Source organism: Populus euphratica, unplaced genomic scaffold, assembly GCF_000495115.2.
Source record: "Populus euphratica unplaced genomic scaffold, PopEup_1.0 scaffold72.1, whole genome shotgun sequence".
NCBI classification, from domain to species: domain Eukaryota; kingdom Viridiplantae; phylum Streptophyta; class Magnoliopsida; order Malpighiales; family Salicaceae; genus Populus; species Populus euphratica.
Genome location: NW_011499922.1, coordinates 267,813 through 283,787, shown reverse-complemented (window position 1 = coordinate 283,787; position 15,975 = coordinate 267,813). Strand labels below are relative to the sequence as shown.

The following is a 15,975-nucleotide window of genomic DNA, read 5'->3' as shown; positions in this document are numbered from 1 at the left end:
AATGAAGAAGACGCCAGCTGAGAGGTCATATGTCTCAGCACTTTGTAGAATACTTGTCATACTCCATTTTCGGGTATCAGAGTAAGGTGTGACAAAATTAATGAGAAAACTCTTGAATCAGGCGGCTGAAACTGTATCACTAGAGAAAGACCTTTGTAAAGTAGTTGAAACAGATGGCTGAACGATTTAAATCAGTAGACAAGCAACCAGAAGAGGAGCTATTGGATGATCAATCAAGATTTATTTTAGGTAAATTTCTTCTTTTCCTAGGAAATTCCTGAAAGATTTGCGTCTTTAATGGCAGTTCGCTAGATATGTTGGTCGCAAATCACAAAAAGAAAAAAGTAAATCAAAGATGCTGAGAAGATGAAAATATAAGACTGTATTTATATACTAAATTACAATGATCTGCCTGTGCTCGTTACGATATTTCTGGTATCAATAACAAATCAGATATTGAGGATTCTAGGCAAATTGAAAAATTATTCCATTAGACACCAGAAAGTTTCAGGATATAGAACTTGATTTAGTGGCTAATACTTGATGGAGCATAATCACCAATTTAGTTTTAGAAGTAGTATTGATTTTTCAGTCTTCCTCTTCTTTTCCCTAGCTAACTTCTGTCATCTATTACAAGGACTTCGGAAATCAATGCAACTTCGATGTTGATAGCCTGCTGCAATGCTACAAACACCAGCCCCACCGCAATCAACTAGACATCTCGTTCTAGAAGATGGCTAGGCACAAACTCTTCTGATTAAGAAGACTCGCCAACCACTGCTGTGCAGCCTGCTCCTCCCACTATAGGCAGCTGATCAGAGATGGCAAGCAGGACTGCTGCCCTGACCAAGATGACTGTCAATGCAACCATTAGGAATTGCTGAATATGATGAAGAGGAAGAAGATTCTGAGGTTACATCAGGGGAAGATTCGTATGACTGTCCATTATGCTGAATGAGCATTTTACAGATTTTCCTTGCAAATATCGTGCTTTCTCAACACTATAATCTGTTGTATCCTTATTGTCTTTGTTAATGCTGGGTTTTGTATGGAAGTTATATAGGTTCGGTAGCTCTTTTGTAGTGTTCATTTTACTTTGGGGGGTTGGACATCCTGCTAGTAAAATCACCTCTAAACTACTTAATTGTATGAATCTTAATTCATCTATGAGATTGTAGTAAGTTCTCATGAGTTTTCCAGGGTTGTACCTTCGCCCAAGCTTTTCATTTCTGGGGTCAATTTAATCGTAAGCTCGTTATATTTCTCTGTACATAGGGCCATGTCAGTTCAAGGGATCGTGGGCTGAACTTTTGGATGTTGCATTATCACTTTGGGTTTTTCTTGTGATTGTACAACAATGAACAAAGAGAAATTTGAAAGCACAATCCATATGTTGCAAGCAGAAGTCACAACTCACACCCACAAGGACAAGTTAAAGGTAGGTAGATAGGCTTGTAGCCGGAATCCGGGAAGTTCCTCCATAGCAATGAAACCAAGCCTTATTCCCCTACTAATAACTCGCTTAAAAACCCTCCCTCCTCCGGGAAGTTCCTACATCTCACACGGGCAAAAATCGGGGACGTTCTTGACTTTGGGGAGTATGCAAAAGCAACCCCACCATCATTTCTTTTCTTCCATCTTTTATGTTCATTCATCTGATTGAGGCATTCTTCGCTTTCATGCCTGGCGTGTGAGACCCACGCGGATTGGCCAGTGCGGGACACAGACATTTACTAACCGACAAGCTAATTCAAGTTGATAAATGGTGTCTTCGAATCATAGCCATGTTACTTCTCTGAAACTTCAATTGGCATAGCTAGTCAAAGTCTGCACAGTGTAGAGCCCAGTCAGTTATTTTATTTAGTCAAGAAATTGTATAATTACCATCACCAAACACTTTCACGTTTTCCATTTCTCAATAATTACTTGCCATTTCTTGCTCGCATCCCGTGCTTTTAGCTATCCTTGAAACTTTTCCACTTCTTTCTTTGTCAACATCCAATTCCTTCCCATGTTACTTCTCTGAAACTTCAATGGGCATGGCTAGTCAAAGTCTGCACAGTGTAGAGCCCAGTCAGCTATTTTATTTAGTTTTGGTTATCTAATTTAATTCTTCTTTTGTTGTTGAACGCTTTTTTTAATATAATTTACTCTTTTCTTGATTTATTTTTTCCTTTATCATTTTATTTTTTTATTTTTTTATTTAAATTTGTTAATCATTCTTTTGATTTCTGCTTTCTTATTATTTTCTTGATTTATTTTTTTTATTTTTAACTCTTAATATTTTATTTCATTTAATTTCTTTATAAAATAATAGCTTTTTTTTTTAAAAAAAAAAAATTTTCCTTCTTTTATTTTATTTTATAATTTAGTCCCTAATTATTATTTTTTTCATTTAGTTTTTATACCATATTTGATACTTATTATATTAATTACTGTTTGTTTTTAAAAAAAATTATAATTAAAAATTTTACTTCGTAAATTTTTTTGTGTGTTTACCTTTTCGTACGATAAATATATTCTCATGATTTGAATCATTGGTTAATTTTGAATATTAACTCAAATTAAGTTAGGTTTTTTTTTTTATCCTTTACTAATTTGTTTTTTAATTTTATCATTTGACATTGGGTTATTGGAGCTTGAACTTTATTATTTGTTCAACTTTTATTTTTTTGAATTTATCTTGATTTTATATCCTAAATGGAAGGTTAATCAAATTAATCCGAGTTGACTTAAAGTTTTTTTTTTCTCGAATTATTTTTAAAAAATTAATTTTTTCGTTGTTGTTTACTCTTGAGCTTTGTGATTCTTTCACTTTTTATGTGGGGTCATCCAATGTTTCTTTTATTTAACTTTAATTTTTTATTCTAGATTCTTTTTAATTTTTTTTTATCTTTATCTCATATTGTGGATGGTAGGTTGGTTAAGTTAACTTAAGTTGACTCGGTTTTTCTTTTTAATGTTATTTTTTTTAAAATTTATTTTTTTTAAATTTTATTATTTAACGATAGGTTATTAGGCTTTGAGCTTTGTTATTTTTTTTTTACCTTTTTTTTTTAAGGTAATCTTGATCTTATATCATATGTCGCGTATTAGTCAAGTTAACCTGTATGGATTGGGGTTATCATTGCCTACACATCTTTTATTATTTAGGAAAAACTTAACCAAACCCGCAACATAGTAAAAAACATTTGCTTATTCACTATTAAAAAGAGATTTATAGCATAAGCAAGACAATGTTTGTTTTTGTGGTTGGAACACACTTTTAAAAAATTTAAATTTTTTTCTTGGCTTTTAATTGATTTTTTTATGTTTTTGAATCATTTTAATACACCTATATCAAAAATAATTTTTTTTAAAAAATAAATTTTAAAAAATAATAAGAAGTATTATTTTAATATATTTTTAAACCAAAATTATTTTAAAAAATAATATTTTATAATAACAAACATTGTATAATTACCATCACCAAACACTTTCACTTTTTCCATTTCTCAATAATTACTTGCCATTTCTTGCTCGCATCCCGTGCTTTTAGCTATCCTTCAAACTTTTCCACTTCTTTCTTTGTCAACATCCAATTCCTTCCCCTTAGAAAACAAGCTATGGATGCACTTTTATTAATTTATGAATTATAAGATATAAAGTGTAATTTTTAAAAATATAAAAAGTGAAATAAAAACATGATTAAACTATAAGAGATTTTTATAATTATTTCTAAGAATTAACTTGGAATGCTATGGATGCACTTAAAAACTGCTATGCTCATTTGGAAAAAAGAAAAGAAAAGAAAAGTAAATTATACTCAAAATGATAGTTAATTCTGGCCTATAATAAAACAAATAGGGACTCCAAGTAAATTTATGTGTTAGTGTCACGACCCGAATTCCGGATCCATGACCGGCACATAGGCAAGGTTCCCCTCCAAGGTTCCGTACCTATGCGAACCCAAACTTACATACAAATTTATCCTAACTCAATCAGAGTTCAACGCAGTATTAATAACAAAATCAACTTCATGATATAATTTGTGGAAATTACAGTTTAGTCCCCAAACTTTGGAAAATTTACAGATTGGTCCCTGGGGCATATTCCGAGATTCTGAACAGAACAAAAGATAAATTATGGGCAGAATTCCTGTATAGTTATGAAATTTTAACACTTTCAATTTGGTCCTTCAATTTGACAAAAATTACCATTTAACCCTAAAAATTTGATAAAATTCCAGAATGGTCCCTGGAGTATAATGAGATGATCTGGACAGAAATGAGGATTGGTTATGGTCAGAATTTCAGTATATTCATGGATTTATGATAAGTTTAGTTTGGTCCTCCAAATGGATTAAGTTACAATTTGACCCTTAAAAATATAATAAATTACAGATTAGTAATCTTAACTGGCAGAAAATGGGCTGATTTTGTCAACCTATCAACAATCACCCATATCGAATCATAACCCTCCTGACTCCTAGGCAATCCTGTCACAAAGTCCATTGTGCTCCTTTCCCACCCATATCGAATCATAACCCTCCTGACTCCTAGGCAATCCTGTCACAAAGTCCATTGTGATCCTTTCCCACTTCCATTCTGGAATCAACAATGGTTGCAACAATCCAGGAGGTTTCTGGTGTTCACCCTTTACCCTCTGACAGGTCAAACACCTAGAAACAAAGTCTGCTACATCAGCCTTCATCCTATTCCACCAATAACATACCTTAAGGTCTTTATACATTTTGGTGGAACCTGGATGCATTGTGTAAACTGTCTGATGTGCTTCTACCATCAATTCTCTCCTCAGATCATCTACATCAGGTACACAAAGCCTATCTCTATATCTCAGTACATCATCATCACCTATCACAAAACCTGCAGCCTTACCCTGCTCAACCTCATTTCTGATCCTGAGTAGTGACTCATCATTCTTCTGAGCTGCTTTTATCTTATCAAACAAATCTGACTTAACCTGAAAATGAGCAATCATTGCTCCAGCTTCACTAAGATCAAATCTGACTCCTTCATCCACTAACTCATGCAGCTCCTTAATCAGAGGTCTTCGTATCTCCTGAATATGAGCTAAGCTCCCTGATGATTTTCTACTCAAAGCATCGGCAACTACATTTGCCTTACCCGGGTGGTAATGTATGGTACAATCATAATCCTTCAGCACTTCCATCCATCTCCTCTGCCTCATGTTTAGATCTCTTTGCTGAAAGATATATTTCAAACTCTTGTGATCTGTAAAAATCTCACAAGTTTCACCATATAAGTAGTGCCTCCAAATCTTCAAAGCAAAAATGACAGCCGCCATCTCTAAATCCTGTGTAGGATAGTTCTGTTCATGCTTCTTCAACTGCCGTGAAGCATAGGCAATAACCTTGCCATGCTGCATTAGAACACATCCTAACCCCACTCTCGAAGCATCACAATACACTGTGTAACCACCAAAACCTAATGGTAATGCTAGAATAGGCGCTGTAGTCAATCTTTCTTTTAACTCCAAAAAACTTTTCTCACAAGCTTCAGACCACTGAAACTTAACATTCTTCTGTGATAACTTAGTCAATGGTGCAAAAATCCAAGAAAAGTTCTCCACAAACCTCCGATAATAGCCGGCTAAACCTAAGAAACTTATACTCTCTGTTGCTGAAGTAGGCCTAAGCCACTACTTAACTGCTTCAATCTTTTGAGGATCAGAGAGTGCCCGAGGATTTAATATCTCAAGGCTCAACTCATGACATCAATCAAATGAGGAGCTATCAATTCATAAGTCAATCCAAAATACATACGGGTTCATATCAAGAATTCGGATTCAACGAATGATCATGCTTATCATAACAAGGATATTAGTCACCAAATATATTACCAAGAAGCATGATTCAATTCATATTAACAAATCAAATATTTATAATATTTCTCATGCATATGGAAAATTATCCACTCACCTGACTCGAAAGCAAACAGAAATCAAAAGCAAACACCGAAGAAAATCCTACTGACGTCCTGCCGGTAGAATATCAGGATTAGATGAATTTTCGTCATCTTCAACCTCCAACCCAGAATTTCAACATAAACCCACTGTTCTTTCCTTATTTCTAACATAATTTCACCATTCAAACACAATCATAACTCAAAATCATCATCTTTCAATTCAATCTCTCAAAATCCACCAAATAATCCATTACCCATAACAATCAACCCATAAAATTCAATTAATTCATCAATCAAACCCAAAACACAAATTTTCAAAACCCTAACATTTATCAAAACCAAAATTAAAACTTAATCAACACATATTTATATATAATCTTACCTTTAAACTTATTTCCTTCAACTCTTTTCTATTTTCTTCTAATTCCCTTCTTTTTCTCTTCTTCTCCTTTCTCCCTCCTCTCCCCTGCCGATTCTCTCTCAACTTTCAGATCACTTATTTTATTTTATTTTTACTTTCTATTTATATTTATCAAGTTTTGTTGAATTACTACACTACCCCTCATGATCATTTATTTTGTTTTTTTTTTTTTACTTTCTATTTATATTTATCAAGTTTTGTTGAATTACTACACTACCCCTCATTCATTTATACCTACACTTTAAGCCACCAAGGGCTTTATTGTATTTTCCTACTTATTTATTCAAAACATTACAGTTAGGGTGTGCCTATATTTGTAGAAATTCATATCATCTGGTTGTGGAAATTCCTCGTTTATACACTCGTCTGTTTAATAATCTCTTCAAGGCTCAACTATGTTATTAGATTCATTTGTTAAATTATGCATTATATCATGTTCAAGTTTCCCTCGTCAGATTCTGATCCTTAATCCATGTTTAGAAGTTCAAGCAGGACCATCTTATTCTTTGGGAAACTAAATCCATTCCATTTTATTTTATTTTTTCCAAATTCTCGTTAGAAAAGGATAGAAGTTTCAAGCAGAGAGTGTTCGTTAGATTCTGAACCTGCAATAATCTTGACCACAGTTATCCTGCGCAATATGTTGAGGCAATTTCTACCGTGCCCTTTTAGCTCTTTATTAAAGGGGAAATATATTTCCATCTTTCTTATGTGGAAAGAGGGAGTCGAATGACTTGTTTGTTTCTTGTGAATCCATTCTTGTCTATATCAATGGAAGTGGAGATGTTGTCTTCGAATCACAGCCGTGTTGCTGCTCAGAAACTTCAATGTTAGTCAAGTCTGCACCGTGTGGAGCCTAATCAGTGTAGTTAAAAGACAGCGATTTTAATATTTTGATAAAATTGAACCACCACTCTAGAATCACAAATATTTGAAAATATAATAACCTTTCTCTATTCATGTCCCAGATAGACTAATATATTTGATTATTCCAGGGAGTGAGCAATTATTTTGTCCCTGTGCACTTCTCTTTTCCATAACCAATCTTGCGTTTTCATTTGACAGATTTCGTCCTGTCACAGCCATGTTCCTTCTATGAATCTTCAATTGCTCACAGAATAGCACAGGTAAAGCCCATCACCAAACACTTTCACCTTTTCCGTTTCTCATCTCAAACTGCTCTGCTTTGTCTTCTCAATATTTACTTACCATTTCTTGCTCCCATCCCCTTCTTTTAGTTATCCTTGCAGCTTTTCTACTTCTTCTTGTCAACATCCAATTCATTTCCATTCGAAACCAAGCTATGGCTGATGCAATTCTTTCTGCTCTCGCGAGCACAATCATGGGGAACTTGAATTCCCCAATTCTTCAAGAGCTTGGACTTGCTGGGGGCCTAACGACCGAGCTTGAAAATCTCAAGCGCACGTTCAGAACCATTCAAGCTGTGCTGCGAGATGCAGAGGAGAAGCAGTGGAAGAGTGAGCCTATCAAGGTGTGGCTCAGCGACCTCAAGGATGCAGCTTATGTTGTTGATGATGTACTGGATGAGTTTGCAATTGAAGCTCAGTGGCTTCTGCAGCGAAGAGATCTCAAAAACCGAGCAAGATCCTTCTTTTCTTTTGGTCATAATCCACTAGTTTTTCGACAAAGGATGGCTCATAAATTGAAGAATGTTAGAGAAAAACTAGCTGCCATTGCCAAGGAGAGACAAAATTTCCACCTAACAGAGGGGGCTATGGAGATGGAAGCAGATAGTTTTGTTCAGCGTCAGACTTGGTCTTCGGTGAATGAATCAGAAATTTATGGAAGAGGCAAGGAGAAAGAGGAACTAATCAACATGCTGCTCACTACTTCAGGTGATCTCCCTATTCATGCTATAAGGGGGATGGGGGGGTTGGGTAAAACAACACTTGTTCAACTGGTCTTCAATGAAGAAAGTGTTAAACGGCAATTCAATTTGAGGATCTGGGTGTGTGTATCTACAGATTTCGATCTCAGCAGATTAACAAGAGCCATCATAGAGTCCATTGATAGTTCCCCTTGTGGTCTTCAAGAATTGGATCCCTTGCAACAACTCCTCCAACAGAAGTTAAATGGAAAGAAGTTTTTGCTTGTATTGGATGATGTGTGGGATGATTATGGAGATAGGTGGAATAAAATGAAGGAGGTATTAAGGTGTGGCGCTAAAGGTAGTGCTGTCATAGTAACTACGCGTATTGAGATGGTTGCTCTTAGAATGGCAACAGCTTTTGTCATGCACATGGGGAGATTGTCTGAAGAAGATTCTTTGCAGTTGTTTCAACAGCTTGCATTCGTGATGAGAAGGAAAGAGGAGCGGGCACGCCTGGAAGCCATTGGAATATCAATAGTGAAGAAGTGTGGTGGTGTTCCTTTAGCTATAAAGGCACTCGGGAACCTCATGCGGCTGAAAGATAATGAAGATCAGTGGATCGCTGTCAAAGAAAGTGAGATTTGGGATCTAAGAGAAGAAGCAACCGAGATCTTACCTGCTTTGAGGTTGAGTTACACTAATCTATCACCGCATTTGAAGCAATGCTTTGCGTATTGCGCTATATTTCCAAAAGATCGGGTGATGAGGAGGGAGGAGCTGATTGCTTTGTGGATGGCAAATGGCTTTATTTCTTGCAGAAGAGAAATGGATTTGCACGTCATGGGCATTGAGATATTCAATGAACTGGTGGGAAGGTCATTTCTGCAAGAGGTCGAGGATGATGGATTTGGCAACATAACATGTAAAATGCATGATCTTATGCATGATCTTGCACAATCCATAGCAGTACAAGAATGCTATAACACCGAAGGCCATGGGGAGTTGGAAATTCCTAATACTGTTCGTCATGTAGCTTTTAACTGCAGACGAGTAACATCTCTTGAAAAAAAACTTCTCAATGTTCAATCATTGCGCTCCTGTCTTTCGGTGGATTATGATTGGATTCAAAAGCGCTGGGGAGAGAGCTCTTCTACTCCAAAACATCGAGCCTTGAGTTTAAGAAAAGTCCTGGTGGAGAAATTGCCAAAGTCAATTTGTGATTTGAAACATCTAAGGTATCTAGATGTATCATACTCCAGTATCATAACACTGCCTGAAAGTACAACCTCACTCCAAAACCTCCAGACACTAGATCTGAGACGCTGCGAAAAACTCATCCAATTACCAAAAGGTATGAAGCACATGAAAAGTCTTGTCTATCTTGACATAACGGGTTGTTTTTCACTTCGATTTATGCCAGCTGGAATGGGGCAATTGATATGCCTGCGAAAACTTGCCCTGTTCATTGTGGGTGGGGAGAATGGTCGTCGCATAAGTGAGCTGGAAGGGCTGAATAATCTTGCTGGTGAATTGAGTATCGCAGATCTTGTGAATGTTAAGAATTTAAAAGATGCCACAAGTGCCAATTTGAAGTTGAAGACAGCTCTTTCATCACTGACTTTTTCTTGGCATGGTAATGGATATTACCTTTATATCCCTGGGTCATTTGGGCCACCGCAAGAAAGAAAGAGGGTTATTCAGGTAAATGACGAGGAGGTCCTTGAAGGGCTTCAACCTCATTCAAATCTGAAGAAGTTGAGGATATGTGGATATGGAGGTTCAAGATTTCCTAATTGGATGATGAACTTCAACATGACGCTACCAAATCTGGTAGAGATGGAGCTATCAGCATTTCCCAACTGTGAACAACTTCCACCATTGGGGAAACTACAGTTGCTCAAGAGTCTTGTATTAAATGGAATGGATGGTGTGAAGAGTATTGACAGCAATGTGTATGGAGATGGGCAGAATCCATTCCCATCTTTGGAGACGCTGACTTTCTATTCAATGGAGGGATTAGAGCAATGGGCTGCGTGTACATTTCCTCGCCTTCGAGAATTGAAGATATGTCGCTGCCCTCTGTTGAACGAAATACCAATTATACCCTCCCTTAAAAAATTAGACATCGGGGGATGTAATGCTTATTCGCTGATGTCAGTTAGGAATCTCACTTCTATCACTTCTCTTTGTATTGGATATATTCCAAATGCGAGGGAGCTTCCCGATGGGTTTTTGCAAAATCATACCCTCCTTGAAAGCTTAGACATTTGGGAGATGCCAGATCTGGAGTCTTTGTCAAATAGGGTATTAGATAACCTTTCTGCTCTTAAAAGCTTCTGGATTTCGTTTTGCGGGAAACTTGAAAGCTTGCCAGAGGAAGGTCTTCGTAACCTCAATTCCTTGGAGGTTTTAGTGATAGCGTTTTGTGGAAGATTAAATTGTCTGCCAATGGATGGGCTGTGTGGCTTATCTTCTCTTCGCAGCTTATCTGTTAGATATTGTGAGAAATTCACATCTCTATCAGAGGGAGTGCGGCATCTGACGGCACTTGAGGATTTGCGGCTTTGTGGATGTCCAGAGCTGAATTCATTGCCAGAGAGTATCCAACATCTCACTTCTCTCCAATCTCTATCCATTTGGCTCTGTCCAAATTTGAAGAAAAGGTGTGAGAAAGATTTAGGAGAGGACTGGCCTAAGATAGCTCATATTCCCGACATTAGAATCGATTAAGGTTGGTATGCAACTTAAATTTGTAATGAGAATAAAATATATATTTTAGTAGTATTTTTCCTTAACACTACTGTAATACTTAGTCATATATATAAAAAAGAGCATAAAATTAAGGAAATTAGAGAGACGTAATTCTCAAAACTTCTCATAAAACAGCCAATTAAGTTATTTTGGTTACTTCAAAACAAAAACTTGTATAAGAAAATCAACTATTAATTAAATAATTGATTAATTTATATTTGAAAACAAGATGTATCATCTATTAAAATATCTTGATTTTTTAAATATTAAAAAAATCATTAGTGGTTTGACTTAATCTTTTAGTGACTAGTTTCTCTATGTAATTAATATCATTTCATCAATAATATTTTGATTTAACATTAAAGTATGAAGTATGTTTGTCATATTAAATCATGTTTATTCTCTATATAATAATCATTTATCGTTTAAATAAGATTTTAAATTCTTTTTAAATTTTATTTCACCTTAATTAAAATTTTTTCAGTTAATACTATTTGAGAATAGATAAAATATATATATTTTTAATTTATTTAGGATGATGAATCCTCTCTTTACAACTTAAATATTTTTTTTATTTTAATTTTAAAAATAGTAAAGTGACAGAATTGTCTTTAGAATAAAAAAATTGATAAATACAGTTCCAAAGGAGGGGTTTTGTTATTTTTTTTAATTTTTGGTTGACCTAAGGGTTGTTTGGTAATTTTAAAAAATAAAAACTATTAACATGTGTAATTCAAGTGTTAGCGCATAGAAGATCGTTCCATGACCAAAATCAATCATCTATAATGAAGTTTTGGGTGACGTATTGTCTGCTTTGTATTGACAAGAAGTAGTTATAATATTTTTAGAAAACCTTAAAAAAAGAAAAAGGGAATACCAAGCGTACAAAGATAAAAAAAACATTAATAAAAAACAAAAAAATACATTTCAATCTAATAAAGGTGTTATAAAAATAAATTAAAAATAAAAAAAAACCTCAAACAACCTGAGCATGCTAATCGGTGTACAACCATGCACAAGATAGTTATAAATTTTAAAAAACCTTAAAAAAAAAATACAAAGCGTATAAAGTTTTAAAAAAATAAAATGTTTTCATCTTTCTAACACTATCTTTAATGAATAAGCAATTTCATCTTCTCTGCACGTGCCACCCGTGAATAAAATGCACTATCTATAATTCTTCTTTAAATATTATTTTTTAAATATCAAATTACCCATGTCTTAACCCACAATTACAAAATATCTAAATTAAAAAAACAAATAAACCCTTTAACGCTAGTTTAAAAAATCTTAACTTGAGAGGTAATTAAGTAAATAAACTCCATTTTATGGAAAAATATTCATTCGATTGCCTTTTATCTATTTTATTTTATTTCTATAAAAACAATCTTTTTTTAAAAATAATTCAAAATTATGTTTGTTCCTTGAATAATATCTGTATATCAATTCAAGAAAATATTAAAAATAATATTAACTTAATCAAGTATTTATTTGATTTTTTGAGGTCTAAAAATATAATTCTTGTATTATTTATATCCTAGTCTTTAATTTTTAAAATATATTTTAATCAAATTATACTTAATTAAATTATCCTAGTTTGAATTTTATTTAAAATTTTTTAATGTATGTAACGTATTAAGTTTCTAATATGTTGTTCCAAATGTAATTTATAATTAAATAAAAATAAATTAATTAAATAATTTAATTTATTATCAATTCAATAATTAATTAATTTATATTTGAAAATAAGGTGTATCATCTATTAAAGTGTCTTAATTTTTTAAATATTACAAAAATTATTAGTAGTTAATTATCTTTTTTTAATTAAAAATTAAAAATTACACCTCAATTGAAGCCATTTTTATTGCATATCGAGAGCATCAAAGTCATTACACTATACACACACACGTTCTAGATCCTAATCAAATTAATAATGAAAGAGATGTCCGATTACAATTGGAATCCCGAAAATAATGTAAATGAGTTTTTTAAGGTTAAAATAATAAATACACACCTCTTTTAGTCTGTGTGTGCAGTGAATTCCAAATCTGTTTTAGTTTTTTTTTTTTTTTTTTTTTTTCTTTACACACACCTCTTTTAGTCTGTGTGCGCAGTGAATTCCAAATCTGTTTTAGTTTTTTCTATGTTGCTTTCTTTTTGTTAATTTTTAAATATTTTTGAACTCACACCTCCTTTATTTAATGAAACAGGCCACAATCTATTTTCAGAGATCCGTTTAAGAGGGGCAATACCATCCTTGTGACTGCAATTTTGTTCCCTTATATCTTTCCACTTGATATAGCGTGAAGTCATTCTCTCCGATGTTGATGTTTATTGGATTGGTCATATGTGAAGCTTAAACTCCAGAAGTTGTTGCTGAAGGGCTATGGTATTTTATTTTATTTTTTATCCTAATCCACCCTTGCTTTCTTCGTTCTCTTTTCTTATAAGATAACTGCAAAGTGTTTTATAATTATGATTAATGAGAAATCTGATAAAAAACCAGGAATGACCTTGAGCAAGAAAGATCTAGCTGCAGAACGATGTTAAATGGCCCATTGGTTGGTCTCTTGGTGGTTATCCTGGTCCTCGGGGACCATACTACTGTGGTGTTGGTGTTGACGAGGCCTTCGGCATTGTTGATGCACAGTAGACGGCATGCCGGCATGAACATTAGTGGTACGAACGGAGAAGTGATGTCGGGCGAGGTGAAGTAAAAGAACGAGCATATCCCTTCTACCATTTTGATCTTACAGTTCTAGTTTAGAACCATTCTCATCTTGTTCTGTTTTACAATGTTAAACCATCTTCATTTTCATGCAGTGGAAATTTCAAGCTGGCCCTTCATTCGGTATCTCTGTTGGAGATGAATTACGGGCTGCAGCTCGTTACATACTGGAGGTACTTGAATACAGAAGATGGTAGAACTATTCCAATTTCTATTGTTTTCTGAAATGTCTATATTTATGTTAACACAGGATTACTGAGGTTGCTGGAGTTGTGCATTCATTCGATCCTTAGCCAATTCAGGTCAATTTTTATTTCATCTACCCTACTGGATGCTGCCAGTGTGCATGCTTTCAGTACTTTTATCGTTTTATAAAAAATAATAATTTAATTTTTTTAAAAAACAAACTAATTTTCTATTATATTTCCTTTTTTATAAATATTTTTAATTTCATTAAAAAAATTAACTTTTTGTTGTATGTCTTTCATTTAATAAAAATTAAAAGAAATTAGAATACATATCTAAATTGAATGATTTAAAATAAGGAAACAATATACCGACATGCACATTTTTTTTGAAAAAAAATCTTTATCAGAATATTTAATACTTAAACAACACTTTATCTTTTAAAATTTTGAATTATAAAAGAAAAAACATCTTGATAACTTAGACAAAAATATATTAAAAAAATATAAAAATAATGTAATATTCAAATATTACCAAGAAGAACTTTTTGATAATATTATTAAATTGAGCTCGCATGACTCAACTTAAAAATCTCTCAACCCAACTATTTATCTAGCTATAATTTCTCATATAATTATATACACATTAATATAATATAACTCAATTGACTTCATGGGTTTGAAAGTGGGTTAAACGATTAATTAATAAAAATTTAAAGATGATGTCTTTTCTTTTTTAATATTGAATCAAGGATATTTCTGATCGAAACTATCTAACCCGGATTAATATATTAAATTAGCGATTCAAGTCATAAACTTAATTAAATTTAATAATTTTATTTAATTATATGATAAAAAAATAAAATCTGATAATAAAGCAACATATTAATTTTGTTTAAGAAAAAAAAATATGATAGGTTTTATGAAAAATAATACTTGGTAATACAATAAAAAAAAGTATAATGTCATTCGAATACCTGATAAAAAAAAATGGACATATAACTAAAATAAAATCTAAATATATACTTAATCACTTTAAAAATCTAATAAAATAATATATCTAATAAATATTCGATTAATTAAAATATAAGAAATCACACCAAAATGATCGGATACATAATTGAACTTTAAAAATAAATGTAAATATGTGAGTCTGCTAGTGTATACCCGTGCATCTTAAGATTTTTAATTTTTATTTTTTTAATTTATTTTAAGAAACAAATGATGCATCGCCTCAACATCTAAATTCTAGTAAAATAGAATAAAAATTGAGTTGATTTTTTTATCTAAAAATTTATTTTCCTGATTTTCACAAAAAAAATCTAATAAACACCCTTAAAAATTAAAAAAATAATTTATTAGCCCAAAAAAACCTAAATTTTTTTCCAAAAATACAAAATTAAAATGGAAATAAATTATTTTTCAACTGCAACCTATTTTTTTTTACAAGACAGTGGTATTTAGTTCTCATTGATGCAATAACTCATAAGTTAATTAAGTAAAAAAATATATGAGTATGCAATTTAAAGTATGATAATTTGTTTAATTGAAAAACAAAAGGAAGTTATTTACGTTAAACACTAGCAGAAAATTAAGGAATGCTAAAAGAGTATTCTATCAGTATCTAGAGAGAATTTTGTTATTATTAGAAATTATTGATGGAATTGCTTATGGAATATCATCTTTTGAAAGTTGCTCGTTAACAGCTTTTTTACCCCGTTGCTCATTGGTTTTATTATGAGCAACGGGTTAATGATTTCTAACTAATAAAATATTATTTTTAAAAAGTTACTCATTAATTTTTTTTTTTATCCCGTTAATGATTTCTAATACCAATAAAAATATTAATGGAATATTTTGCTAGCATTAAAAATTGCTTTCGGAATAAAAATAATCTTAAAAATTAGAATTGCTAACGGAATATTCTTTCCATAGTAGATTCCATTAATGATCTTTAATTTATAATTAAAAAAAAAACCCTAATAGTAAGAACACCGGCCTCCTTTACTGTAAAAAAAACATACGATTGATTTAACACCGCCAGCCAGCATTGTCTGTAAACAAGAGTAGGGTCACAGGAATTCAGGATAGAATAACTATTTGTATTTATTTTTTAATAATTATAAATTTAA

General features: G+C 32.6%; 1 protein-coding gene and 1 long non-coding RNA gene across 8 annotated transcripts in view; both read left to right on the top strand.

Annotated features, from left to right (window-relative positions):
- The window catches only part of LOC105135202 (putative disease resistance protein RGA4), a 37,477-nt gene extending 26,447 nt beyond the window's left edge, over positions 1-11,030 (top strand). The window contains exons 2-4 of one of the 6 annotated variants that reach the window (XM_011039971.1): positions 239-244; positions 7,460-7,475; positions 7,587-11,030. In XM_011039971.1, the coding sequence (XP_011038273.1) occupies positions 7,652-10,909 (3,258 nt within the window). In that variant the 5' untranslated portion in view covers positions 239-244; positions 7,460-7,475; positions 7,587-7,651 and the 3' untranslated portion in view covers positions 10,910-11,030. Of the gene's footprint in view, positions 1-238; positions 245-7,248 lie in introns of those variants that run through there. The other 5 variants (XM_011039973.1, XM_011039968.1, XM_011039972.1 and 2 more) reach the window with 5 other exon arrangements.
- Positions 11,031-13,079: 2,049 nt separating this feature from the next.
- Positions 13,080-13,963, top strand: LOC105135204 (uncharacterized). Of its 2 annotated transcripts, XR_844137.1 has the most exons (4): positions 13,080-13,319; positions 13,437-13,638; positions 13,754-13,831; positions 13,909-13,963. It is a non-coding gene; the product is annotated as an uncharacterized LOC105135204 (long non-coding RNA). The 2 variants fall into 2 exon arrangements; XR_844136.1 differs by having other exon boundaries at positions 13,754-13,942.
- The last annotated feature ends 2,012 nt before the right edge of the window (positions 13,964-15,975 follow it).